The sequence below is a fragment of the Equus quagga genome, chromosome 7, assembly GCF_021613505.1.
Source record: "Equus quagga isolate Etosha38 chromosome 7, UCLA_HA_Equagga_1.0, whole genome shotgun sequence".
NCBI classification, from domain to species: domain Eukaryota; kingdom Metazoa; phylum Chordata; class Mammalia; order Perissodactyla; family Equidae; genus Equus; species Equus quagga.
The window spans coordinates 39,792,918-39,820,029 of NC_060273.1; the positions used below are offsets into that span (position 1 = coordinate 39,792,918).

The window sequence follows — 27,112 nt, forward strand, 5'->3', positions numbered from 1 at the left end:
CTTCTCCGCGGCGCGGAGCCGCGATGTCTCCGGCGGCTGCGGCGGCTGGAGGAGGCGACCGGCGGCGGCCGATAGCGAGTGTCAGGGAGGCCCAGGGCCGGGGCTGGGGCTCCGGCGGGCCGGCTGGGGCGGCGCTCCTCGGGCTGTCGCTGCTTGGCCTCGTGCTGTACCTGGTGCCGGCGGCGGCCGCGCTGGCCTGGCTGGCTGTGGGGGCTACCGCGGCCTGGTGGGGGCTGAGCCGCGAGCCCCGAGGTTCGCGCGCTTTCTCCTCGCTCGTTCGGAACGCGCGGCGCCAGCGAACGCTGCTCGTCTCGCCTCCGGCCAAGTCGGCAGTAAACGGAAATCTCCTAGAGCCGCGGACGCTGCTCGAAGGACCCGACCCCGCTGAACTGCTCCTTATGGGCAGTTACCTGGGCAAGCCCGGCCCCCCGCAGCCTGCCCCCGCTCCGGAGGCCAGGGACCTGCGAGAGAGGCCTTGCCGCCGCCCACCCGTCCGCTCCCCGCCGCCCGCTCCCTCGGCGCATCGCGTTCGCCACATTCACCCCTCTCTCCCCACCCCTCTTCTCCGATCCCCTAGGAGGCCTTCCCACCGGTAAGATACGCTGACCCTTCCCCAGACCCTCCTTTCTGTCGACTGGCTTTGAACTGAGCACTTGACCTTTGAATCCGATTTTCTTTTTCATTAAGTCCAAAGTGGCTTGTTTCGTTTTGTGCTCTTTAAACACCTTGGTGGGTGTCACCCATCTCCTGCCCCCCTTTAACCTTTGGAAGGAGATGTAATGGCAAAGCTGTTGCCTTCTTTGCGGTTCATAAAACTGTCTACATTTCAGTACAGTAGAGATTTAGCAGTATACTGGTAAACCGCTAAAATACCCCTACTTCGGGTGAAAATATCTTTATCTTTCCAGTGTATTCACATAGTATGTTTTGTTAATATTTTTTTTCTTTGGACCAATAAGAGAAATTCTATCCGCCGAACTCCCAAGAAACACCTCTTTGATTGGTAAAACTTGATTGATAAAGATGTTCAAATTAAAGAGACATTTTCATTTAGTCCAGATAGCTGAGTGATACAAGAGAACACAAAAATTTGGTGAAAATACTAGATTCTTGAAAAATACATTTAGTTGAGAAGATGAACATTTAGGCGTTAAAAATGTTTGACTTTGGGTGTGTATTACTGATGACTTGGCATGAAAGATTGAAGGATTTGAAAAGCTCCCCCCTGCGTGTCCTAAAGCACACTTTTCTTCCATTGTAGTTTTACGTGTGTGGGCAAGGTTTTCAATTTCCCTCTCAAATTGTTGAAGTCCATTGTAGAGACAGCTGTTAAGCAGCTGCCGCTTTATGCCCTTAGATGGAATGGGGGAAAGTTGCCATAAAAAGACTGGTTCTGTGTTGCTTAGAAATAAGTTTAAACTCTCCGGAAAATAATCTCAACCCACATGGTTCTTTCGTTAGTCATTTAAATTTTCTGATATTCTTTTAATCCTTCTTTGGTTCCATAACGTGTCTCGTTCTCCACAGGGATTGTGGGACTTTATCAAATCGGTTTGTAATAACACCTCGAAGACGATATCCAATCCAGCAGCCCCAATATTCCTTTCCGGGGGTGCTTCCCACCGTGTGCTGGAATGGTTGTCACAAGAAGGCTGTGCTCTCTCCTCGGAATTCCAGGATGGTGTGCAGCCCAGTGACGGTGAGGATAGCTCCTCCCGACCGCAAACTGACTCGTTCTCCAAGGTGAGTATAATTGTTGGGAGAATTGACTCCTGTTTTGTCTACTTTATTCTTCTGTGGTGGTTCCTCTGACAAAACAACTTATAAAGCAAAAAAAAGGAAGTAGCTGCTTATCAAATGAGAAATCCCAAATTCTAGTTGAACTATCTTTTATTTTTTTGCTTTTTGCCTTCAACTGTAGCTTTAATTACTCAGGGCAATTTCTCTGAGTGTATAAATTATACTTTTGCTTGTTGATTAGCTTCTGATTTCCAGTGACTGAAGTCTATGCTATATGGCATGATAATTAAAATATCTTAATGCGAGAATCTTGTCTTTCATTGCAGACCAGAGCAGATGATCAGCTCAACACTGTCCTCACCATCAAGTAATGCCCCAGACCCATGTGCAAAGGAGACTGTACTGAGTGCCCTCAAAGAGAAGAAGAAAAGGACAGTGGAGGAGGAGGAGGACCAAATATTCACTGACAGCCAGGAAAATAAAAGAAGGTAACAGACCCAGCAGAGTACTACACCAGCTTCCCGCATGGACTGCTGGGGTTTATTGAGCTAGAGATCACTCCCAGAGGGACACAGGGGCCAGCTGCAGGTGATGAGCTTTAGTAGGGTCCCTTCTTTGGCTTTCATGGAAGAGCTTGGTAATAGGGCTTTAATGCTGTTTATTTCCTAATGCACAGGTTAGATGAATTTTATAATTTATCTTTTCCATAAGTACTAGAGATAAGCCAAGAAGTCTTAGCCACTTTAGTCTTGTACTTTTGATGGAAATGTGTTAAGTTTTATTTTTGAGGGAGAATGCTGAAAGTCTTCCCCCACAATCTTGTGTTGTTCAATTATTTGGGTAATCACCAGTTTAAATGACATAATTGTGCTGAAGGGAACGCTTGGCAAAGAAAAGTAAAGATTAGAGCATGGTGGATTTGTCAGTAATGAGAGTAAAACCAATTTCATTATTTGGTTTTCTTTAACTTAATGAAAATGGAGTAAACAATCTGTTTCCTAAGTTTGGAAAGAGAGGAGGTTAAAGTCACTAATTAAGCTGCAGAATTGCTTGTGGCTTTCCAAGAAGTCAGCTAAGGATTCCGCTCATCTTTTAATTCAACACATTGAGCAGCCACTACATGCCAGAGCCTATTACAGGTAACTGGATAGAGCAGTGGACAAGACAGAGTCCTCACAGGACTTGTTGAGGGAAAGAGACAAAAAAAAAAAAAAAAAAGATAAAATAAACAAGGTCATTATAGATTATAGGTGTATGGAGATAAAAAAAAAACCAGGGTGATATAACCAAGGAATGAGAAGGGGGCTTCTTTGTGTAAGGTGGTCAAGGAAGCCTCTCTGAGGAGACAGTGGATCCGACAGGTTCAAAGTTGACCATCTTTGATACTGTAGGTGACCAAATTAAGTAGGGAAATATTGATCAGTGCAAGTGCATTTATGTATCATAGAAAGATCAGGTGGTGATGACTAGGTTATGATTTACAAGTGAGCCATTTGAGCTAATGTCAGCTAGCTAAGCAGGAGTTGTGGGGAGAAGAATAACTATTCCTGTGTTGTTAGGTTCTCGTGTTCTCCAGGATGCTAATTTTTCTTGATCCTAGTCAGCCTATAACTGAGGATTCTGTAATATCTTTCCCATTATTGGAATAAGCAGTGATTATGTGCACCATGCGTAGACGCTTCTATGTGGTATGTAAAGTTTTTCCCTGACAGATTTGCCTTATTGACCTCCAGAGCACTATGGAATGTGTGGGTTGGTGCCTAAAGTGTTTCATTTTTAATTGTGGATGGTAGGTTAAATTTGTGATTGTAATACTTTGGTGAGAAGTTAGCAAATAATTGTTAACCTGAATAGTTCAAAAAGTCTTGAAGTATTTTCATACTTTCCTTATTGCCAGGACAATCTTAGAATAAATTTACCTTTCAGAATCTTTGGGATTTGAAGCAACGTTTTCCTTGTCTAGCATGAAACCTATGCTCTACAGAAATAGTGAAAGGTCCCAGGAATGTGACACTATACTTTAGGAAAAAAAGTCATTCAATTGAGAGTTTTTTGATTTGTCACAGGCGCCATGATAGCAGTGGGAGTGGACATTCAGCGTTTGAGCCCCTGGTGGCCAATGGAGGCCCTGCTTCCTTTGTGCCTAAGTAAGTAAGAGTCCATCTGGATGGGAGAGACTGTTTGGGAAAAGGTCATTATCAGAGTTATTGACCTGGAGATTTTCCTTTGGTTTTTGTGTTGCTTTATTAGTTCAGGGTCAAAGCTTGGAAATGAGAGAGGAACATTTTCAGTAATTTGCCACAATAGTTATCTTCTAATTCCTTTTAATATTTTTTCATTAATATGGATAAAATATACTAAGGCTAAGAGGATTTGTAAATTTATTTAATATATGAGTATATAAACAGAAAGAGCACAAGGTTTGTGCAATGGATAAAATGCAACAATATGAAATTTAAGATAAATGTTAAGTTTCTACGTTCGAGAAAGAATCGAATGGAAGGGAAAGTGGCTCAGAAATATGTTTGAAAGGACTTGGGGTAACTTACATGCTTAATTTGAGTCAGCAGTATGATATGGCTGCCAAAAAAGCTAATGTGCTCCTAGTCTGTGCCTAGAAGAACAAAGACTAGAATGAGGCAGGTAAGTGGTAGTCCTGCTTTCCTTAGTTGCCTCAGATTGTCCGTGGGATGTTGCCTTTGGCTCAGTGTACTACACTTGGAGAGAGGAAATACACAAACTGAAATTCATTCTCAGTGAAGTAACTAAGGTGTTAAGGGGGGTGATGGTGGCTGAGGGAGTTTTGAAGGTGTAGAAGTACTAGCCCAGAGGAGAAAAATCTCAAGGGAATAAGGAAACAAAGGAGGGAAGGATATTTGGTCTCCAAAAACTGAAGGACTGTCACATGAAAGAAGGAAGACAACTTACTTGGTTCAGCTCCATGGGCAAAAGTTGGAGGAAATACATTTTCGTTCACCGTAAGAATAAAGTGGTCCGTGGTGGACATCCATCACTCTAGGAGACAGTGAGTTGTCTGCATTGTAACAGAGCGTGGATGACTATTCCACAGGAAAGATATGGGGAAGTTCTGTTTTAGGTGGTGTGTTTTGACACATATACACCTGTGAAACCTTTACCGCAGATAATGAACATAACTATCACCTCCAAAAGTTTCCCCATGCCCCCTAGTGATACCTCCTTCCAGTCCTTCCACCATGCCCAGGCATCCTCTGATCTGCTTTCTGTCACTATAGATTAGTGTGCATTTTCTAGAATATTATGTAAGTGGAATCATACTTCTAATTTTTAAAATATTTGGCTTTCCCTTTCTGACTTTGGTCAGATATATTTAGCCAAATTGTTAACAATAAAATTCAGAGCAGTATGCCTTTTTATTAAGTTTATTTAAGAAACTTAAATGTAACCGTGAATGAAGCCTTAAAAGAATGTTGCCTTCAATAGCACATCTAACTATGTTTTTCCCTTTTTTAGGCCTGGGTCTCTGAAGAGAGGTCTCAATTCCCAGAGCTCAGATGACCACTCGAATAAGAGATCCCGCACCTCCTCTGTGAGCTCCTTGACAAGCACGTACACGGGTGGCATCCCTAGTTCCAGCCGCAATGCCATTACCAGTTCTTACAGCTCGACTCGAGGTTTCTCTCAGGTTCGTTCACCCTGTGGGCTGGGAGAAATGGGTTCCCAGCGTTCATTCATTGATTAGCCAGTGTTTACTAACCACCTTCCATCTGTCAGATGTTGGGATTACCTCTAAGCTAACAGAAGATACAAATCGTTGAATGATAACTGTAGACAAATGGGCAGAATAGAAAGCCCAGAGAGTAAATCCCTGCATCTGTGGAAACCTGATGCAAGACAGAGCCATGATTGCAGATAAATGGACACAAGATGAATAATTCAATAAATGATATTAATTTGAAAAGGTAGATCGAGTCCGGATTGCATTGAGTCATAAAAGAAATTCATCCTATAGGCATTGAGAATTTAGTGAAAGTTTTCTAGACGAGAAGTGGTTGTAATTTTTTTTTGGAAAGAGAATTTGGTATAACATAGGGAACCGAGCACCCTTTGCTACCAGACGGACTTGGGTTCAAATCTTTTCTCCAACACTTAGTAGCTATAGGGCCTTGAGCAGTAAATCACTTAAACTCTCTTTTTCTCATCTCTAAAGGATTGTTGTAAAGATTGGAAGTAATGTTTGAAAAGTGCCCATTACAGTGCTTGTCGGTAAGTGGGTACCCAATATATAGTAGCTAGGAAAAAATAAAGCATGTGTGGAGGAAGATTTTCAAGGCGAGAAAAATTTTGAGATAAGTTAATCAATCCAGAAGGCTCTTACAGTAATATAAATGAAATATGAAGGCCCAAGACAGAGCAGTTGTGGGAATACAAAGAAGAGGATGATAGTAACCTTTACCCTGAGCACTTATTCTATGCTAGGCATTATGCTGTGCACTTTACATACATTTATTCATTTAATCATCACAACAGACCTATTAAGTACATACTCGTTATCCTTATTTTCTAAATCTTTTTATTTTGTCGAATTTCAGATGTACACAAAAGGAAAGAAAATATCATGATGAACGTCCATTTAGCTTCATAGTTAACAGTATTTTGTCAGTCCTGTTCCATCAGCGTTACTCCCCCCACTCTCCCGTCCTGCCCCCCATTTGTTTTTGCTCTTCTGTTTTAAAGTAAATTGCAAATGTCATTTCACCTATAGGTACCTCAGTGTATTTTTAAACTTTTTTGTGTGTCTGAGAGGAAGATTTGCCCTGAGCTGACATCTGTGCCGTCTTCCTCTTCTTTGTACATGGGATGCCTCCACAGCATGGCTGATGAGCAGAGCAGGTCCACACGCAGGATCCAAACCTGCGAACCTGGGCCGCCGAGGCGGAGGCCTTGCAGCTTTAACCACTCAGCCATGGGGCCAGTGCCTTAAATGTTTTTTTTTTAACATTAATAACCACAATATCATTATTCCTCTTAAACAATTAATAATGATTCTTTCTATTAGTTAATATCACCCCATGTTCAAATTGCCCTTATTACCCCAAACTATCTTATTAGTTACTTTGTTTGAATCAGGGACCAAAACTCAATTCATTCCATTTGGTTCACTTGTCTCTCAGGCTCTTTTAATCTGTGGTACTACTACATCTCTTTTTTTCATACTTTGGAAAAAACTGGATCATTTTGTTATGTAGAATTCCCCACATTCTGGATCTAGTTTGCGTCATTATGTTGTCATTTTAGCATACACTCTATCCCCTGCTTTCTCTGTAAATGGGTAGTTGGACCCTGAGGCTTGGTTACATTCAAGTTCAGCTATTTTGGCAGAATGTTGTGTAGGTGGGGCTGGGTACTTCCTGTTGCATCACCTCAGGAACACATGATGTCTGGTCACTTCCCTTTGGGGATGTTAATATTGATCACAGCATTCAGGCGATGTCCGTCTGATCCTTTCATTTAATTTTCCTGTGAGCTTTTCATCTGATGATTTTAGCAGCCATTTATCATCTTTGCCTAGGTCCATTGTTTGCAAAACAATCGTTCCCTCTGCATTTTTAACTGAAATTCTGTATAGAAGAACATGCCCTACCTGTAGGAATGACGGGATAATAAGAAGGCATTGATTCTGTAGCTACCTCCATAGTTGGCCAATGAAGGTTTTGCTGCTGTTATTGATTGTCTTTATGAATTTATGAACTTTTGTAAAGTTCATGATCCTTAATACATGATCCGTAATACATTGTAGTTGTTCTTTTTGATGTGCAAACTTTTCTAACTTTGGCCAGTGGGAGCCCTTTCAAATTGGCTCCTGTATCCTTTTGACCTCAGTAGTCTTAGATAGCTTCATTGCTTTTTGCCCCTCGCCCCCAAAATCCTTCTTGTACATTTCCAACCCAGACTTATGTTGGCTATTTCTTCAGATAGCCTTGGTTTCTTTCAGTTCGAGATGATATTTAGAGACTACCAGCTGGATTCTAGGAGAGTTAAGATATACATATCCTCTAGAAAGAGGACTCTAAATCATTAATTCTTATTGATATTTCAAATTCAGATTTAGGATTACAGAATTTTTTACATAATTTCTTTGATTTTATATTTTTATGTACTCTTATACAAAAAAATGTTGGTTCATATTATTTGCTTGATCCTAGTACACACAATTTCAAAATAACAATGTAGTGTCATTATTAAAAGTAAGACTTAAGAAATCAGCTTAAGAAGTATTTGTAGTTCATTTTGTTATTAGTGTATATCCCTCTACAGATACTGAGAATGTACAATCAGAGTATGTTTTTTAAAGTAACATGAATTAATTTGTTCTCAGTTGGTTACATGACCGCCTTGATATACAATGAAGTTCATTTGTTCAGTAGGTTTCAACATTTTAGGGATTTCTATGTTTTTCTTTTTGATATAGTTTGTTTTCAGTTATGTAAAATACTTAAATTGTTCCAAAAGACATGTAATAAAACAAGATAGACTCGAAGTCCAATTTCTTCTCTTTTCACTCCACGTTGTTCCTGTCTTCTCTATTTTTATTTTTATTATCCTTCCATTGTTTGTCTGTTTTTTTAAACTATGTGCAAATCAGTGTCCATCTCTAAACCCCCACCTTCTAATATCTCAGGTTGTAATACATACAAGTTTGAGCCTTGCTCTTTTCACTTACTGTATACTAGAGGTCACTCCGTAGGCAGTATATATAGAAATTCATTCTTTTTCTTTTTTTTTTTTTTTTCCAGCCATGTGGTTACTCTTGTCCTCTATTGGTAAACAGTGGGTTGTTTCAATCTTCAGCTCTTACAGATAGTGCTACAGATAATACTTTGGTTCATATGTCATTTCACACTGTGGCCATTGTACTTCTGGGATAGATTCCTAGAAGATAGATTCCCAGGTCAAAGATTAATTGCATGTGTAATTTTGCTGGATATTGTTAAATTCCCCTCTTTAGAGTGTGTACCACTTAGTGTTCCCACCAGCATGGTTTGAGAGTGACTGCTTCTCTACAGTCTCAACCAACAAATTAGGTCGTCATACCATTGGGTTTTTATCGGTTTGACAGGTGAGGAATCGTATTTATTTTGTGTCTCTTCAGTGAGTTTGAACAGCATTTTATATGTTAGAAAAACATTCCAAATGAACTACAGATTTAAACTGTACAAGTGTTTGTGAAAACAGGCTTCTCATGCATTGCTGGTGGGACTGTCAGGTGGTACAGTTCTCTAGAGGGCAGAGTGGGAGTACTTACCAATGTTAGAGATGCACATGCCCTTTAATCCAGCAGATTTACTTTTAGGAATTAATCCTACACATGTACTCAAAGACATATACAAGGATGTTGATTGTAGCATTATTTTAATAGCAGAAGCTTGGAAACAATGTAAATGTACCTTTTCAGGAGGCTGGTTGAGTAACTAACTTACAGTATTTCCAGTATTTCCAGTAAGTTGAAATACCACGTAACTATTGAAAAAATAAGGCAGCTTAATGGGCATTGATGTGAATGATCTCAAAAATACATTGTTATAAAAACAAGGTGCAGAACCACGTGTATAATGTTCTCTGTTATTTGTGCTGCTGGTTTCTTTAATCTTTTAATGTGCATGGAATACTTCTGACAGGATATATTGGAAGCTGGTAGTAACTATTGAGATAGGAGGGAAACTTAATTTTTACTGTATGCTCTACTTGTTGGAATTTGTAACATGTGCTACAAGTATTACCTTTCCTCGTTTCAAAATTTTTTAAGTATAGATAACTGTTAAGTAAACAGTAAAATCCCCCTGTCCTGACTATCCCAGTCTCCATCTCATAGGTACCTATTGTTAATATTCCTACTGTGTGCATGAACATAGTATAGAGAGTTTTTGGACTGTTTTACACAAATGGGATCATGGCATATGTGCTTTTTTGCCATTATTTTAATCATTATATATTGCATAACATTACATGTCGTGTAACCTGTCTTTTTTTAATGGCTTTTTTTTTATTACATTATAAGTCTGGGAAAGCAAATATCATAAGTGTATAGCTCCGTGTAACTACCACCCAGGTCAAGTAATAAATCATTTTCAACACCCTAACACCCTTCTCATATCCACTTCCACTCACTACTCCTTCCCTCCTGAATATTAGCACCATGTTTAGTTTTCCCTGTTTTTGAACTTTATATAACGTTGGGCTTCTTTCACTCAACATTTTACTTGTGAGATTCATCCATGTTGTTGCATGTAGCAGCAGGTCTTTCATTTTCAATGCTGTCTACTGTTCTGTTATATGAATATACCACAATTAATTTATCCTACCATTGGCCAATTGGCTTTCCAGTTTGGAGCTATTATGCATAAGGCTGCTATGGACATTCTTGTATAAGTCTTTTGCTGCACATATATAATGTATGTGTATGTTCAGTTTTAGCAGATGCTGTTGAACTTTTTTTTAAAGTGCTGTTTCTGTAGATACTCCTGCCAGTGCAGTATGAGATTTTGTTCCTGTGGTTACATGTCCTCACTAACATTTAGTGTAGCTAGTCTCTTTAATTACCCATTCCAGGGGGTGTGAATTAGTATTTCATTGTGGTTTTAATTTGCATTTCCCTGATTAATAGTGAAATAAAAATATGAACTGTTCATTGACCATTTGTACATCCTTTTTTACAAAGTGCCCATTCCTGTTTCTTGGCTGTTTTCTATTAGATTGTCTGTCTTTTTCTTACTGATTTGTGTAAGTCCTTTATATATTCTAGATACAAGCTCTCTGGGAATTATGTGTGTTGCAACAAATAAGTGTCCTACTCTCTGGCTCACCATTTCACGCACTTTCAATCTTTTCACTTACAGTTAATGTATTTGGTGTACTGTTTAGGAAATTTTTGCCTGCCTAAGGTCATGATGATATTCTTTTATGCTACCTTCTAGAAGCTTTATTCTTTTTCCTTTCACATTTGGATCTGTAATACATCTGAAATTGATTTTTGTGTATGGTGTGAGGTAGGGATCAAAATCTGTGTTTTTCCATAAAAATATCTGTTTGACTTAGCAACGTTTATTGAAAGGACCATCCTTTCCCTATTGCTCCACAGCACTGCCTTCGTCATAATTTAAGTGTCCATAGCTGTGTGGATCCATTTCTAGATTCTGTTCTGTCCCATTGGTCTGTTTTTCTACTCTTGTGCCTGTCTTTTTTCCACCCTATGCCACACAGTCTTTAAGTTTTGATATCTAGTAGAATTAAGTCATCCAACTTTCTCATTTCTGTCATTCCTCTTCAGAATTGTCTTGGATCTTAGCCCTTTGCATTTCTGTATAATTTTAGAATGAACTTGTCAATTTCCACCAAAAAAAAAAAAACTTGCTAAGATATTGATTAGGATTGCCTTTAATCTGCCATTATTTTGGAGAGAACTGACATTTTTACAGTATTGAATCTTCCAATCCATGAACATGGTATATCCTTCATTTATTTACATCATCTTTAATTTCTCTGTAAAGTGGTTTTTACATAGCTTTAACAAGTTTATTCATAGGTATATGTTTTTGCTGCTATTATAGATAATACATTACAAATTTGACTATTGCTGATGTATAGAAATACAACTAATTTTTGTATTCAGAAAATTTGCTAAATTCTGAATATTCATCTGTATATTCTTTAGGATTTTTGTGTGTACATCATGTTGTCTACAATAATGACAGGTTTTTTTCCTTTCTTTCCAATCCTTATATTGTTTGTTTATGCCTTGTGGCACTTGGACAAGACCTCCAGTACAATAAAGTAGGCCTCTGTCCTTGAGTAGAAATGATAGGAAACATCCTTGTCTTATTTTTCCTAATCTGAGAGGGAGCATTTTCCATGTTTTGTGTTACATATGACATTTGATGTTGGTTTTTTGTAGATAGCCTTTATTGGATTAAGCAAGTTCCTTTTCTAAAGTTGTATTGCCAAAAGAACCAATTTTAGAAGCCACTCTATTATGTGTTTTTCTATTTCTTTAATTTCTGCCCCTATAGATATTGTTTTCTTTTTCTCTTCACATTTGATTTTCTAGGATTTCTTTCTGATTTTAAGATTTTATTTTTCCTTTTTCTCCCCAAAGCCACCTGGTACATAGTTGTGTATTTTTAGTTGTGGGTCCTTCTAGTTGTGGCATGTGGGACACCACCTCAGCATGGCCTGATGAGCGGTGCCATGTCTGCACCCAGGATTTGAACCTGGGCTGCTGAAGCGGAGCATGTGAACTTAACCACTCAGCCACGGGGCCGGCCCCTCTTTCTGATTTTTTAATTTGGATTGTTAGATTACAGTTGTTTGTTCAGCCTTTTCTCCTTTCTGATATATGCATTTAGGTTATGCATTTCCTGTAAACTCAATTTTAGCTGTATCCCACAAGTTTTGAAATAGAAGTACTTTTCATTTTTATTCAGTTCAAAATATTTTCTGATTTCCTTGTGATTTCTTTGACCTCATCAGTTACTTAGGAGACCATTGCTTAATTTCTAAACGGTTGGGAACTTTCTAGTTATCTTTTCGTTACTTGTTTTTCAGCTTAATTCCACTAGGTCACAAGATGTACTCAAATCAATCCTTAAAATCTTTGGAGATGTGCTTTATGGCCCAGCACATGTTTAGCTTTGGTAAATGTTCCAAGTTCACTTGAAAAGAAATTTTATTATGAAGTGCTCAGCTGTGGTTTATCTTCCTTGGCATTTGTTGTGTGGCTTGATGTCTTTTGATGATTTTGAAAAACTCTCAGTTGTTCTCTTCAGATACTGTTCTGCCCTATTTTCTCACCTGTCTCTAGTATTCCAGGACACATTAGGCCTTTTCATTGTGTCCCATGTGTGTCTCTTCTTGTGTTTTCCATTATTTTGTCTCCCTAACTTCAGTTCTTCTGTTACCTAATTTACTAATTTCCTTCAGCTTTGTGGAACCTGCCATTTAACCCATCTATTGCATTCTTAATTTCAGTTATTGTATTCTTTTTTTAGTTAGCATTTGTCTGCCAAGATTCTCCATGTTGTTGTTTAATTCTTATAATAAACAATTACTCTAAAGTCTTGTTCAATAACTGCAGTGTTTGAATCTTCTGTGGTCTGTTTCCCATTTCTGGTTTTTCTTCTCTTGGTTATTGATCAAATTTATCGTTATCTTTTTATATGCTTGATTTCGTTGTTTTGTTTCTCATTTTCTGTCGGATATTGAAAAACACATGTAACAATGACTTGAAGCTCTGAATGATGGTGTCTTCCTCCAGGGAAGGTGCTTTTGCCTCTGGGCAGCTAGGATGGGGCAGATTGCCTCTGTCCAGTCGGAACCGACGTGATTGTGAGTCGGTTGTCAGTTGTTGTCAGGGCTAGTTTATTTCTGATTTGCCCTGTATTCTAGTGTGTAGCCTTTGGGATCCCAACCAAAAGCCTGAGGTGTTTATTAGGGCCTCTCTACTTTGGAAAGCCCTGAATTCCAGTTTTTGTCTTTCTAGCCTTGTGAGACTGCCAAAAAGTTTTCTCAGCCTCTTAGCTGCAGCTTTTACTTTTGGAATTGGCAATCACCATGAGGGAAAAAGTCAACCGGAATGTGGGGCTTACCTCTTGGCTGCTCTTCTCTGTCTTGTCTCCACAAGGCCTCATTGCCTTGGTAGCTCTTCCATACCACCATACCTTCAAACAGATGTATTTCGTGTTTCTTCAGCGTTTTCTGCTTGTCCGCAGCAGGAGGGTTGGTCTAAAACAACATAATCAGCCATTGCCTGAAACATGATCACATTTTGTTCTAAGCACCATTCCTTCCAGGGGAGCCTGTGATCTACTGCAAGAAATACACACACTGACACTAATGCTGGTGGGCAGTCTATTGTGAGTACTTACCGGTCCCCTATTGATGTGTGTTATTTAAGTATATGCTAAATTCTCACAAGTAAGTCTTAGGAAGGGGAGATTAACGTAATATGAAAATTTGTTATGTTGAAGCTTCTCTTTGAAAGAAATGTGCGCTGAAGTAGTGAATATCCCCAGTAGTCAATATAGATGACAGCCCTTATATTTGGTGCAAGTGGTAGTATGGATAGGTGCAAGTGGTAGTATAGATATTTGACTTAATTGTATTTTTCCGGAGGAACACTAGCAAAGACCCAAACTACAGCGGCTCAAACCAAAAGTTCTAGCTTTGATATTATAAAATCATTACAAATGTTAGACTGGTACCAATTCTAGGAAGTGAACCCTCCTCTGACCTCCTTGTGCATGGCATTGATATTTCCATGTGTCTTATAAGACTTGTCATTTTCCAAAGTAGGAATATTTACCATGGCCTTTAAAACTTTAAACCTCTAGCTTGCGTTTCTGACCTTGTCCTTTATTATTCCTTTGTATATACCCTATATTTAAGCCAAACCAGAAAATTGATTATCTTCTAAGAGCACTTAATAACTTTTCTGCTTCCTTCTCTTTGCTTGTTCTCTTCTCCATCTGGAATGATGTGTCCATCCCACTACAGGTCCGGAAAGTTTGTCTTTCTTCAAGTGTTTTTTGCCAAATCATGAAGAGCCATCTCAGATGTCACCTTCGTCCTTTATTGATTCTTCTAAACAAAGTCTGCGTAATCTGTTTCTTCTTGGGCTCCTTTTTAGAGACCTCTTTTATCTTTTGGCTATTATAGTCAATTTGTATACCATTCTATCTCTTTCCAGCTTGTAAATTTCTTGATGTTGGGAATGGTCTTGCTTATCTATGCATTCTTTGTAAAGTATAAAGGTGTAGTGCCTGTGTGAAGTAGAAACTCGACAAAAACTGAATTACAATCCAGAACTAAATGGGCTGCTAGACACATGGACTGTTTCTTTTTATGACTTGCCTTGTTGTAGTCTTTGCCCACTTTTCACTTGATATGTTTACTGTATGTATATGTAATTGCAAGACTCCCATTTTTACATGTTAAGGATATTAACTCATCACTTTAATTGAAAACATTTGCCTTTTAATTTTATTTGTGGTTTTGTTTTTGTTTTGGGGTTTGTCTTCTGCCCATGTAGATTTTATTTCTCTTTTATGGAAACATTAGTATGGTTGAAAATTCAAATGGTACAAAGGGTATACAATAAAGTCTCCTTCCCGCGTGGCACTATTTTTATATGGAAAGGTTCTTAGTTTTTATGTAACAGTCTGTCTGTTTTCTTTTGCTTTTGGAATAGAAAGTCGTTTTCCTACCCCAAGTTATTTAACAACTTCTATTTTTTTTGTATAGTTCTTTGTTTGTTACACTTGTTACATGTAAATCTTTAGTATACCTGGATTGTATGTATGTACAGTTCTGTGAAGTAGAGATAAAACATTTTTCCCCCTAATTATTGAAGCAGGTTGTCCTCAACCCTGGCTAAACATTGGAACCCCTTGGCACTTGGTTAAAAATGGAAAGTGTGAGGCCCAAGCATTTGTTGTTTTTCAAATGCCTGTTCTTCACCTAAGAATAACATAAAAAACTGTTATTAATTTCAGCATTTTTCTCAAGGTCATTCTGAGCCTTTGGTTTTCTGATATGGAACTGTTCTACTGTCTTACCACTTGTCTTTGATTTTAAATCCCTCTTTTCCTCTTTTGAACTTTATTAAGTATTGTTGTCTTCCTGTGCTTAAGTGAGTAAGAAATCAGTAGAGGCTTGTCTAGGAAAAATGTCTACAGTGATAGTTTAGTATTTTTGTAATTAGGTTAAAGACTTATTGAAACTCTTTGCAAAATGCTTGCTGTTTCTCAGTTACTTTGCTGCTGGGCCCCTATGAAGGAGGCAGAGATGAAAACAGACACTCTGCTATCAAGGGACTCAGCCTAATAGAAGAGACAGATGTATGGACAGTTACACTGTAACAATAAATACCATAGATGTTGCAAAAGTCATAAATGTCATGATAGCATATTTTTAAAAATGAATAAGGTAAAACTGGAAATTTAATGAAAACAAGACTAAATTAGATTTACTGGCTTATCTTCACTGGAACAGTTTCTTAATTTATTTTTATTATTTCCATAGGCAGTATAGAGTAAATGTGCCTGCATCGTAGCTCTAAACCATTATGAATGTAATATTCCACTTTTTAGTATATGCAAAAAGTACGTTCATTCCTTCTACATTTATTAGTTAGCATTCCATTACTGTTTCAGACTTTTTTTCCCATAGCTAATACTGGCAACTGACTTCTTTTTCCGGAGCATTTCTTCACAAAGAAATATTTTTTAGTCACTTAAAAGGAGACTTTATATGCAGTGATGACCAGAACCATAAAATTATATTGCCCGAGCGAGCTCCAGGTTTGCTTTCACTTCATCCCCTTGCCCGCTCCTACCTGCCAGGGCCGAACTGGCCCACCCCCTCAGAACGGCACGGCAGGCCTGGGAGCCCAACCAGTTAGCAGTCATCAAGTGAGACGAAAGACACCCCAGACTGTCCCCCACCTTCCGCACGGGGGAGCTCCCTGAGCCTTTCCCCCCTCCCCTCTCCAAGGTTAAAAGCCCGGAGCCGACGCCCCACAGGCCCGGGGTCCGGGCCCAACCTTGGGGCGGGTGGTGTGTGCAGAAAGTTCTAGTCAGGGTTAACTTCTGGCTTCGCGCCCTCCTCCCTACCGCCGCTGTCCTCCTGCGATTCCAGGCCAGCCTGCATGCCCCCAACTGTTCCACAGTCCTGGGCAGGGCAGGAAGCTGGCATGGCCGCCGGCTGGGCAGGCGCCACTTGGCCGGGCCAGTTGCTCTCTGGAACTCGCGCGGCACCTTCGTGCTGAGTCGGGTTCCCGGGTCTCCCGCCCGGTCACCCTAAGTGGCTTTCCCCCACTCTGTCCGTCGTGCTCTCCCCGGGAGTCTCCCTGTCTCTGCCTGCCCTGTCAGCTTTTCACCTCCTTGGTAAAAAAATATATATATATATATTATATTGAAGGTGGAATGCTAAACTATCAAAACTAGAGTCAGTCATGTTACTTTTATTTGACTTTTTAGCTGTGGAAGGGAAGTGGTCCCAGTTCATCACCCTTCTCAAGCCCAGCCTCATCCCGATCCCAGACTCCAGAGAGGCCAGCAAAGAAAATAAGGTAATCAGTTATTATTTACTGTGTGGATTAATGAGAGGTCAGGAAAGGAGGGAAATTTACTTGGCTCTTAGCCTTTCTGCAACTCTGATTTGGAGAACCAAAGAAATTTATTTCCAGAAGGATGGTGAAGTAGCAACGTGAGTGGCTCTCATCTCTTCTAGTTCTTATGTACTGGCTGTAGAGGCCTCTGGCTCTTTTCCTCATACTGCAGTGTGAGTGACGGGGGTGTGAGAGTAGAGGCCACACAGAATAGACTGAACAGAGTGAATAATGTCAGCGGGCAGTAGACTTCATGTTTTTGAGTCTAGCCGACCCTTTAGGTACATACAGTCAACTAGAATGCCACTCTAAGGGACCAGATCTGTGACTAGAACTCTCAGGAACTTGGCAGGTTGTAAGTAAGGTTTTGAAGATGATTGTTTTGTGCTTGTTTTACGACAGAGGTTTTACCGTGGCTTCCATGAACTGCCTCCCTTCACTTCTGTAGGTTTTCTTTTGACTTTTTTAATTTTTTGTCCTGGCATACTGAGATTGTAAATCATGGTTGTACTAGACTTTGGCCAGTTGGTAGTTAGGAAGGCATAAGAAATTATCAAGTACTTTGTGTCAGAAAATCTTTCTAAACTTAATTCTGCCTTTTCCTCCTATAGAGAAGAGGAGCTTTCTCATCATTCTAGTTCTTCAACTCCATTGGTAATAGACAAGGAGTCCCAGGGAGAAAAGGGTGAGTTGATAAATGCACAGGAGTGGCTCGTGGTGGTGGTCGAAGTGTTTATGGAGGATGTATGGACTTCTGCCAGTTTGAAAACACGCATTGAGCATTATTGGTATATGTAAGGTCTGGTAGATAGAGAGATAGAGGTTCCTGTCCTCAGAAGTTTATAGTCCGGCAAGGGAGAAAGGTGGCACAGACGAATACAGTAAAACCCAGGATAAGTGAGGGAAGGACAAGCTTAGGTTGGGATATCTGTGAGCAATCCAGGTAATTACTGTCCAGTAAGTTACATGCATGCATTTGGAGCAATTTTCTCTTTATATTCTCATGACTGTTAGAATAATCTTGCAAACACCATCCAAGAGCCCAAACCATGGAAGACAGAATCTTTCAGAGATACTCAGTGAAAATTCAACTTTAAAAACCAGGTGTATAGACAAACCTGTCTATTTCTGGAAGAGAGAAAGAAGAAAACAAGTCTGTATTTTTCTTTAGTTGCAGATGCAACTGCATGGAAGAAACAAAACTCGTGGAATTCCCCATCTACACCTGGCAGCTCTGGGCAACGTAAACGGAAGATTCAGCTGCTGCCCTCCAGGCGAGGGGACCAGCTGACCTTGGTACGGTCTTGTTTATCTACTCTTGCTCAACACAGCTTAGGTTTTAGCTCCCAGCTTAGCTCTCCTAAGTCTTCAGAGGGCTAAATACAGGTTTCTTCTAGTTTCTTCTGATTGACTTGACTTCTTTCTCTCTTTGGTAGCCTCCACCTCCCCAGCTTGGTTATTCAATTACTGCTGAAGACCTAGACTTGGAAAAGAAAGCTTCGTTACAATGGTTTAACAAGGTCTTGGAGGACGAGACTGGTAAGGAATATAGATCCGTTACACACTCGAGAGCGTTTGTTTCCTTTGGTCTTTCTCATCTGAGATATCCATTTGGGTCCTCAGTGGAATCTGAAGAAGAATGACTATTGAGACTGAGGGGAAGCCTTTCTAAATGAATTATAGTGAGACCTGAGCATCCCCATGCTCTGTGATACGCCACTGGAAAGACTTCCCAAACAGTGGATGATGATTTAATCTTTTCTTTCTTCCTTAGACACTGCCTCAAACTCTGTCACTGAGAACCCACCCACCACTCAGCCTTCTTTTCCTTTTACCCTGCCTGCTGCTGGGACTACTTCCTCCCCAACCTCCCTCCCAGCCCCAAGTGCTAACCCACTGTTGGAGAGCTTGAAGAAGATGCAGAGTTCCCCGGGCTTACCATCCTTCCCAGGTTAGTGGGAGAGCGTCCTGCGGAGCATATAATGACCTCAGCCTTTGTTTAGGTTGAAGTAAAAGCATCACTGGGAATTGTTGTAAGGGCAGAACCTACCCTGGCTTACCAGACCTGAGCTGGTGCAAGCCTGAGAGCTCAGAATTCTCTGGTCAGGAAACTGTAGGGAAACGGGCTGCGATACTTACAGCTGGGGATGGCAGCTCAGTTGTGGTAGTCAAATGGCTCTTGATTTGAAACCCAGTTTCTTAGCTGCTCCTGAGTCTTACTCTCATCATCTATAAAATGAGAATAATGCTGACCTCGTGAGGTGTCTCTGAAGTGTAAATGTGGTCACATAGTTAAGATGTCTTGTCACGTGCTTATTTGACCACAGGCACAAGATAGTATTAATTACTTTCCCTCTAGGTTGCCAAGGGTCTCTTGCTTATGCCAGCCCCATGCGTATGGCCCTGCATATGTACACACTCCTGTTATTGCACTTTATCATAAAGTAGTACATGTTAGGTATCAGCCTCTCCCAGGGCTCAAGGCAGAGACTGTCTCATTCATGGTTACGTGCTCTGCTTAACACATGGTGGGCAAAGATAGTAAATCTTTGTTAGATGAGTAAGATGTATGTAGGTAATTAACTGGACCTCAGTTCAAGTGATTGGATTTTTCTTGGTTTTCACACATTTAGCCCCCTCAATTAGGGCAAATTTTATCCCCTTCCATCTTTCTTATGATCTGTGAAGGGTAGAAATAATGAACACTTCCTTGATGTTAAAGAATGAATACGTTAAGGGCCTGTGGAATAGATTTAGTCATATTTGTTAATCAACTCTTGAATCCCTAGCACTGTGCTAGGCACAGGGTGGGATACAAAAGCATCGAATACTGTCACGTTTGAGTTACAGACCTTCCTTGATTTAACGATGGGGTTACATCCTGATAAACCTATCATAAGTTGAAAATATCCCAAGTCAAAAATGCATTTAGGGGCTGGCCTGGTGGCGCAGTGGTTAAGTTTGCATGTTCTGCTTTGGCGGCTCGGGGTTCACCGGTTTGGATCCCAGGTGCGGGCATGGCACCGCTTGGCAAGCCATGCTATGGTAGGCATCCCACATATAAAGTAGAGGAAGATGGGCACGAATGTTAGCTCAGGGCCAGTCTTCCTCAGCAAAAAGAGGAGGATTGGCAGCAGATGTTAGCTCAGGGCTAATCTTCCTCAAAAAATAAAAAAAACCTAAAAATAAAAAATGCATTTAATACACATAACCTACCGAACATGATAGCTTAGCCTAGTATACCTTAAATGTGCTCAAAACACTGACGTTAGTCTCCAGTTGGGCAAAATCATCCAACACAAAGCCTATTTTATAATAAAGTTGAATATCTCATGTAACTTACTCAATACTGTACTGAAAGTGGTTGTATGGGTGCAGGATGCTTGTCAGTGTATCACTTGTTTACCGTCTTGATCACGTGGCTGACTGGAGCTGGGGCTCGCTGCTGCTGCCCAGCATTAGGAGGGAGTATCACACCGCACATCACTAGCCCAGGAGAAGACTCAAATTCAAAATTCTAAGTATGGTTTCTACTGAACGCGTATTGCTTTCGCACCATCATACACCATTGTAAAGTCAAAAAATTGTAAGTCGAACCTTTATGAGTTGGGGACCGTCTGTATTCCGAATTCACTTTCTCTGTTCTTCTTCCCAGAATCTGCTGGAGTGGCAACCACTGTGGCCCATTTGCCTCCGAAGACACCCAGCCTTCTGGCCTCTCTTGGGTCTTCACAGTCAGGGCCCCTTCCAGGCACCTCTTCAGACTCCAAGTCCACGGTCACTTTCTTGGGGCTGACCCCTGCTTCTTCCACGATACCAGTCACTGACACCACCAAGTCACCTCAAGCCCCTCAAGCCGAGACATCTGCCAAATCCCAAGCCCTGTCTGCCCCATCCCCCACCCCCAAGCAAAGTATTCTCTTTGGAATGCTGAGCACCCCGCCTGCTAACCCTTCTGCCTCTGCGGCTCCTGCTGTGTCTTCAGCATCTCCCATGTTCAAGCCCATTTTTGTGGCCCCAGCTATCAGTGAGAATGAGGGCTCCTTGCAGGCTAGCCCTTCCAAGGTCACCACCACCACAACTTCCACGTCTGCCCTCCCCATGACTACCAGCACCCCTCCCCCGACTTTTAAGCCTATCTTTAGCAGCATGGGTCCACCTACATCTGTGCCCTTATCAACTCCCTTCTCCTTCAATCAGACAACTACTCCAGCCACTACCACAAGCGCCCCTCTATTCATTGGCCAGGCCAGTGCCGCTTCAACAGTGGCTTCTGTGACTACAGCCAGCACATCCGCAGACTCTGCTCCAAAGCCTGCATTTGGCTTTGGTGTGAGCAATGTGACCAGCACCCTGAGTAGCATGACTAGCACCACCACTTCCACTTCACAGTCTTTCCTCTTCGGGACTCCCCCTGCCTCTGGGGCCAGCTTTACCCCAGCCGTGGGCTCCATATTCCAATTTGGCAAGCCTTCTGCCATGCCTGCTTCTACGACAGTCACCACCTTTGGCCAGTCCCTACCCAGTGCCGTTCAGACAGCCGCCAGCAGCAGCACTGCCGGCTTTAGTGGTTTTGGTAACACCCTTACCACCTCAGCCCCAGTCACCACCAGCCAGCCGACGCTGACATTCAGTAGCACTACCACCCCAGCATTTAACATTCCCTTTGGCTCAAGCACCAAGCCTCTCCCAGCATATCCAGGAGCCAATGCCCAGCCAGCGTTTGGGGCCACTGATGGGCAGCAGCAGGGGACTACCAAGCCAGCTCTTGCCCCCAGCTTTGGCAGCTCTTTCACTTTTGGAAACTCTGCAGCCGCAGCCCTGACTGCAACTCCAGCACCAGCCCCTGCCCAGCCAGCCTTCGGCAGTGCTGGGCAGTCGGCTTTTGGTGGTTTGAAACCCGCAGCCTCTGCCTTTGGTGCCCCTGCCAACACTCAGCCAGCCTTTGGCAGCACCACGGCTGTTTTCTCCTTTGGTGCAGCCACCACCTCTGGCTTTGGAGCTACAACCCAGACCACCAGCAGCGGGACCAGTAGCTCAATGTTTGGCAGCACAACGTCATCACCCTTCACATTTGGGGGATCAGCAGCCCCAGCTGGCAGTGCGGGCTTTGGGATCAATGTGGCTACCCCAGGCACCAGTTCAACCTCTGGAGCTTTCAGCTTTGGAGGAGGACAGAGCGGGACCACTGGCAGCACAACCCCCTTTGGGGCAGGCTTGAGTCAGACCACGTTGGGCGCACCCGGCCAGAGCACACCCTTTGCCTTCAATGTGGCCAGCACACCTGAGAGCAAACCTGTGTTTGGAGGTAAGACTAGGAATTGGTCTACTGTGCCAGGCGCTGTGGTAAGTGCTCACATAGCCTCTGCTCTTATGGAGCTTTATGTGGTGGTGAAGAGACAGATGTTAAATATACAAATAGAATGTCAGGTAGCAATAACTGTCTTGAAAAAATAAAATACGCAATTAATGACTGGAGGAGCTATTTAGAGAATCAAAGAAGGCCTTTCTTAGGAAATAAGTTTAAGCCAAGACTGTGTTTGTGACAGAAAGGGGTTAGTGTAGGTGCGTGTGTGAGAGCGTGCTTTTCAGGCACCAGAGAGAGCCAGTGCAGAGGCTTGGAGGCTGAAACAAGCCTGGTGTGTTCACAAACAGAAAAGCAGGGGGTGGCGAGAGGGTTCAAAGCGGAGATGGTATAAAATGAGGTTGAGAGGCAGACGGAGTTGCGATCATTCACGGCCAGGGTTCAATGTTTGGATTTGAAGTACTGAGGGAAATCACTAGAATTTCAAGCAGAAGAATGAAGCGATCTTAATTGACATGTGGAAGATGGATTATAAGGAGTTTTGATCCTGATAACTTCTGTCGTCTTCATTAAATGTGAGAGAAGATCTTGGGAGTGGATTAGGGTGAAATGTATACAAAGAAGAGCCTCTTGAAATAGTCATTTTGGAGAGTGGAGAAAGTAATGTAATGAGAAACTGCAAGAGAGTTGCCAGGCAGTTTTGAGGGCTGGGAAACTGGTTGTGAATTTAAAGTGAGGCCAGTCAGCACTGTTGTGTGTCTTTCCCAAGTAGCTTCAGCCGTCGAGGTGTCGACGTCAAATGAGTGGACAGCTGGTGAGACCCAGCCTGTTTAAACTGAAGCAGGGGTAGCAGGAGGGACAGTGGAGTGTTGGTGTGCATGAGGTTGAGGGGACAGAGGGGAGGGAGCACTAGAGAGAGCGAGCTGGAAGAAAGTCAGGACTTTTAAGAGTGGAGATTTGGGAGCTAGACCAGTTCCTGGTGGTGACAAGTGACCATAGGAGTGGATGGCGGAGGCAGCATAGAAAAGATTGAGGTGGCAAGGCCAGGGCCTCAGGTAGCAAGAAAGATACCTGCCCAGCCCAGGCTGAGACAATTGCACGTGAGTACGCAGGCTGTCCTGAGAAGGGGCCACAGGGAAAGCAGCATCAGCACTGAACATCAGGGTTTGGTGAGGGCAAGGGAGGTGGTGGCTGATGACTGAGTTCCGGGGGACCAACAGGGTGGAATGGTGAGGAGTTTGGTGGAAGGCTCAGGTGTCTGGAGGGGAGGGGACCAATAAACAGGGAGGAGAGGCATAAAGCGATTAGTGCCGATGGAAGAAGGGAGGTAACCTGGTCAAGCTAGAAGGTTGGAGTCCACCTGGTGTCCCCCTCTGCTGTGCTTTGGTGGCCAAGGGAACACAGAGACCTTACTCCTTAGGTGGCCAGAAGGCAACACCAAGAGGCCTTTTTTCTGGTGCAGCACAGTGGTTAGCAGGCTGGGAGATGGGTAGGCTCCCCTGGAGCACCAGGTGTTCAGACTTAATTATCCCACGCAGTTCCTTACGGTGGGGCGAACCAGAAGAGTGGTCCAGGGTGAAGGTATCCTCTGGGGAATGGAATGCCCCCAAGGAGAGCAGACCTCCCCGCTAGGTTTATTACCATCTGCTTTGATGCCCTCCGCTCACAGGCCTATTCTCTACAGTTCTCTGTTGCCTCTTCATTCTAGGCACCTCCACACCCACCTTTGGTCAGAACACCCCTGCCCCTGGGGTGGGCACGTCGGGCAGCAGCCTCTCCTTTGGAGCGTCCTCAACACCCACCCAAGGCTTTGTTGGAGTCGGACCTTTCGGTAAGCAGCAGGTCTCTCTGTTACCAGCATGACCTGCTTATTCCTCTTGGAAGAGGGAGTGGGTTGGGACAGCAGGTTCCTGGCTCTCCAGGGAAGGTCAGGCTCATAAGCATGAGAAAGATGCGGCTGGGCTGAGCATCCAGCACAACCCAGGTTTGCAGTTGGGCAGCAGGAGTCAGTGAGGAGCCATCTCAGGCACAATTTCCCAACCACTGGAAAGCCAGGTAAAAATGCCTTCCTGGGCCTCACTCCCAGACTATCTGGGACTCTGGGATTTTGCATTTTAAATAGGCCCCTCCCCCAAAGCGATTGCTACAGCTCAGGAAGACCTATTCCAGCACCCAATGTTCTGCTGGCTAACCTGGGGATTAGGGCACCCAGAGAAGTGTTCTCAGGTGACAGCTGCCCTGATGAGATCTTGTTGAATCTTTCCAGGCTCGGCTGCCCCTTCGTTTTCCATTGGTGCCGGATCCAAGACCCCAGGGGCTCGGCAGCGCCTGCAGGCCCGAAGGCAGCACAACCGCAAGAAGTAGACTTTGTCCCTTGCCCCCACCCCCCAAAACCCCTACCCAAATCTGGACCTCATCACCTGCTAGGAAGAGCCTCTGATCCTTCTAGTTCCATAAAGCAATCCTACCCCAGATTCCTGGCTTCAGCCACCAAGGAGGCAGTGGCAGCCCTGGGGGCTGTTTCCCTCTCCTCGAGGAAGCAGAAGCCTCAGGCCTCTTGAGGGAAGGGAAGGCAGGATGTGGCAGGGCAGACGCCTGATGCCTGTACTTGAACAGTTCCACCGGTGAGGCTGGAGAGAACTAAGGAAACATCTGTACATAGTGTCCCTCACTCATTTAGTGTGTAAGCTTAGTCAGGCAGCCTCCCTTCCCGCCCCCCCCCCCCCCCCCCCCAAGAGCCCATCTTTGCTGGAGGGTAGCAGGTACCGCCCTCGCCCACTTGATCTCTGATATGCATTTGATGAGATTCAGGGAAATGGGTTATCCCTAAAGCTTTACCTTGCTTGGCTTGGCTATAAAAAGTGGTTCTCCTCTAGTCCCTTTAGGGGACTCTGTTTCCCCATTTCTTGCTGCTTTGTCCCTCACTGGTTCCTTGCAGGATCGATTCCTTTTGAAATGACCTTGAATCTGCTTTGCCTTGGAAACCCCAGTGGGTGCTGCTCCTGCTGTTCCACTTCCTGCTCAAGTCTGAGTCAATGTTTTCTCCCCAACCCTCTGCCAGTTTGGCCCCTAAAAGCTTGGTGGCCCAGACTGTTAGCCTGGCAGATTCAGGGTGATACCTCGCTCCAGGGAGGGAAGCTCTTGGAGCAGGCAGGATGCCCACCGCTTCCAGCTGCCTCCTCACCCACCTGCCCCACTGGCCTCATTGGGCTCCTCTCTCTCTCTCCGGGATTGTATGTTAAAGCCTTGTCCTGTGTTACTTTGTCTGATGCTCATGTCTATTGCTCTTTGAATCGAGTTTGGAGGAAGAATTGAATTGTATGAGTGGCGGCATGTTGGTAGTGCCGGACTTACTGTTCCAAGTTCTGGGGCCTAGCTAATTGAATGTGGAAAGGAGCACCACTTTATGGCTGCAGGTGCTGGCTCCTGGATTTCAAATGGTGTTTTGACTTTAAGGGCTGGCAGCCCAGGAGGATGGGGCCGAGGGGAAGCAAAGACCTCCTGTCTCTCTCCCACCTACCTGACCTCCATGGAGGCTAGATCACCCCTCGTATGCTAGGAAACCTAAACTAACGAACCACACTTTAAAATTCTTAGTTTTTTCCCCCCAACAAAGCCTCCAACCCTTCCCCTTTTCTTCCTTTGTTCCCAAACCATGTACCCCAGGCCCAAGAGCCCTGCTGCCATGTCCATCCTCTTTGGGAGAAGTATGAATGCGTGTGTCTAAATTAAAAGAAAAAAATATTTAAACATTTTTTAACAAAATAAAAATTTATTTTTGTATTTAAGCTAAATTGCCTTTAAATTCCTTCAAGCTTGGTTCATTGAGGTGGTTAAGTGTAAATGCTATTGACTAGGAATTAGCTGTACAGTTAAGTTATGCCTGTGTGAAGAAGCAGCTCAAATGCTGTCCCAGGCAGCTTTCCTGAGGGACGAGAGCTCCTTCTGAACACATTATATGAAATGTACTTCTTATTTTATGAATAATGTGACGTAGGTGTAAGTAGTCCCCCCTCCCTTTGTGACTGAGGTTGAACATTCTGTCACAGGGCTGCACCTCCCCACCCCCAGGAAGAGCTCTGTTAAGACTTCACTGTGCGTGATGCTGAGGAGGGGCCTGACCTCAAGTCCCAAACACCTGTTAGGATTGGAGGGGTGGGGGTGGGGCACAGGTCTAGAAATCAAGCTTCTACCTATACCTTACGTAAGGTAGATCCTCTTAGTTTTAGTACTCTGAGCTAGTTTACCTCAGTTCCACAGGCAGGACAGCTGGTCCAGGAAAGCCCCGAAGAGGGTGTCCTGGCACAGCCTGAGTGTGCGTGTGTGGAGTGTATGTGTGCATGCACGAGCACTGGACTGGAACGGAGGCTGGGACTCCCATTACAAATGGACTTAATTCCTGGTGAGTCTAGTTGGGATTTTTAGTATGAATGTGACATTTTTCTCCTTGCTTATGTCATTAAGAATAAAAAAAACTGTGATCTATCATAGACCATGTCCTGCTTTTTATTTTGTGGGCAGCACTTCTCTCGCCAGCAAGAACACAGCCCAGGGAGGGGACCCAAAGGACGAGGAAATCCACTCTGTCTGTCCAGCTGCAGAAACAGGGTTACCAGTTTCCTTCCTAAAGCAATAAAAAGAATAGAACCTTTCAAAAACAAAAGTGCTGCCTGGGGCTGAGGACCCCAGGCTGAGTTGAGGGGAGAACTAGTATCTTCCTTTCCTCCCGCGCACCCAGCTTGAGCACCTGCTATGTGCAAGGCAACGTGCTAGGAGCCGCCGCTGCTTTTCGCCGCCTCTTCTTTCTCTTTGGGGCGGAGCCGGGTACAAGTTCCGGTGCTGATGCTTCGGCCTGTGAGACAGAGCTACAAGAAAAGTACATCAGTTAGATGTGTCCCCATCTGCCAGCATCTTCCAAGCAGGCC

At 43.2% G+C, this 27,112-nt stretch overlaps 2 protein-coding genes across 4 annotated transcripts in view; one reads left to right on the forward strand and one right to left on the reverse strand.

Moving 5' to 3' along the window:
* POM121C (POM121 transmembrane nucleoporin C) lies at positions 1 to 26,677 on the forward strand. Its single transcript, XM_046666292.1, has 13 exons — positions 1 to 592; positions 1,528 to 1,743; positions 2,067 to 2,228; positions 3,807 to 3,887; positions 5,233 to 5,404; positions 16,752 to 16,843; positions 17,494 to 17,567; positions 18,054 to 18,178; positions 18,319 to 18,421; positions 18,657 to 18,833; positions 20,538 to 22,190; positions 23,896 to 24,018; positions 24,454 to 26,677. The coding sequence occupies exons 1-13, from the start codon at positions 24 to 26 to the stop codon at positions 24,549 to 24,551; spliced, it is 3,645 nt and encodes a 1,214-aa protein (XP_046522248.1). The 5' UTR covers positions 1 to 23; the 3' UTR covers positions 24,552 to 26,677.
* The window catches only part of NSUN5 (NOP2/Sun RNA methyltransferase 5), a 9,970-nt gene continuing 9,535 nt past the window's right edge, over positions 26,678 to 27,112 (reverse strand). The window contains exons 10-11 of one of the 3 annotated variants that reach the window (XM_046666293.1): positions 26,935 to 27,052; positions 26,678 to 26,811 (exon numbers count right to left, since the gene is read on the reverse strand). In XM_046666293.1, coding sequence (XP_046522249.1) covers positions 26,938 to 27,052 — 115 coding nt within the window. In that variant the 3' untranslated portion in view covers positions 26,678 to 26,811; positions 26,935 to 26,937. Of the gene's footprint in view, positions 27,053 to 27,112 lie in introns of all 3 variants that reach the window. The other 2 variants (XM_046666296.1, XM_046666295.1) reach the window with 2 other exon arrangements.

What these genes read in the sequence shown, in the direction of transcription:
- POM121C (XM_046666292.1), top strand. Translation starts at nt 24, where the DNA reads ATGTCTCCGGCGGCTGCGGCGGCTGGAGGAGGCGACCGGCGGCGGCCG. An exon ending in GAGGGGACCAGCTGACCTTG is followed by an intron (nt 18,179 to 18,318) that starts GTACGGTCTTGT and finishes TCTCTTTGGTAG; the next exon opens with CCTCCACCTCCCCAGCTTGG. An exon ending in GGGCTTACCATCCTTCCCAG is followed by an intron (nt 18,834 to 20,537) that starts GTTAGTGGGAGA and finishes TCTTCTTCCCAG; the next exon opens with AATCTGCTGGAGTGGCAACC.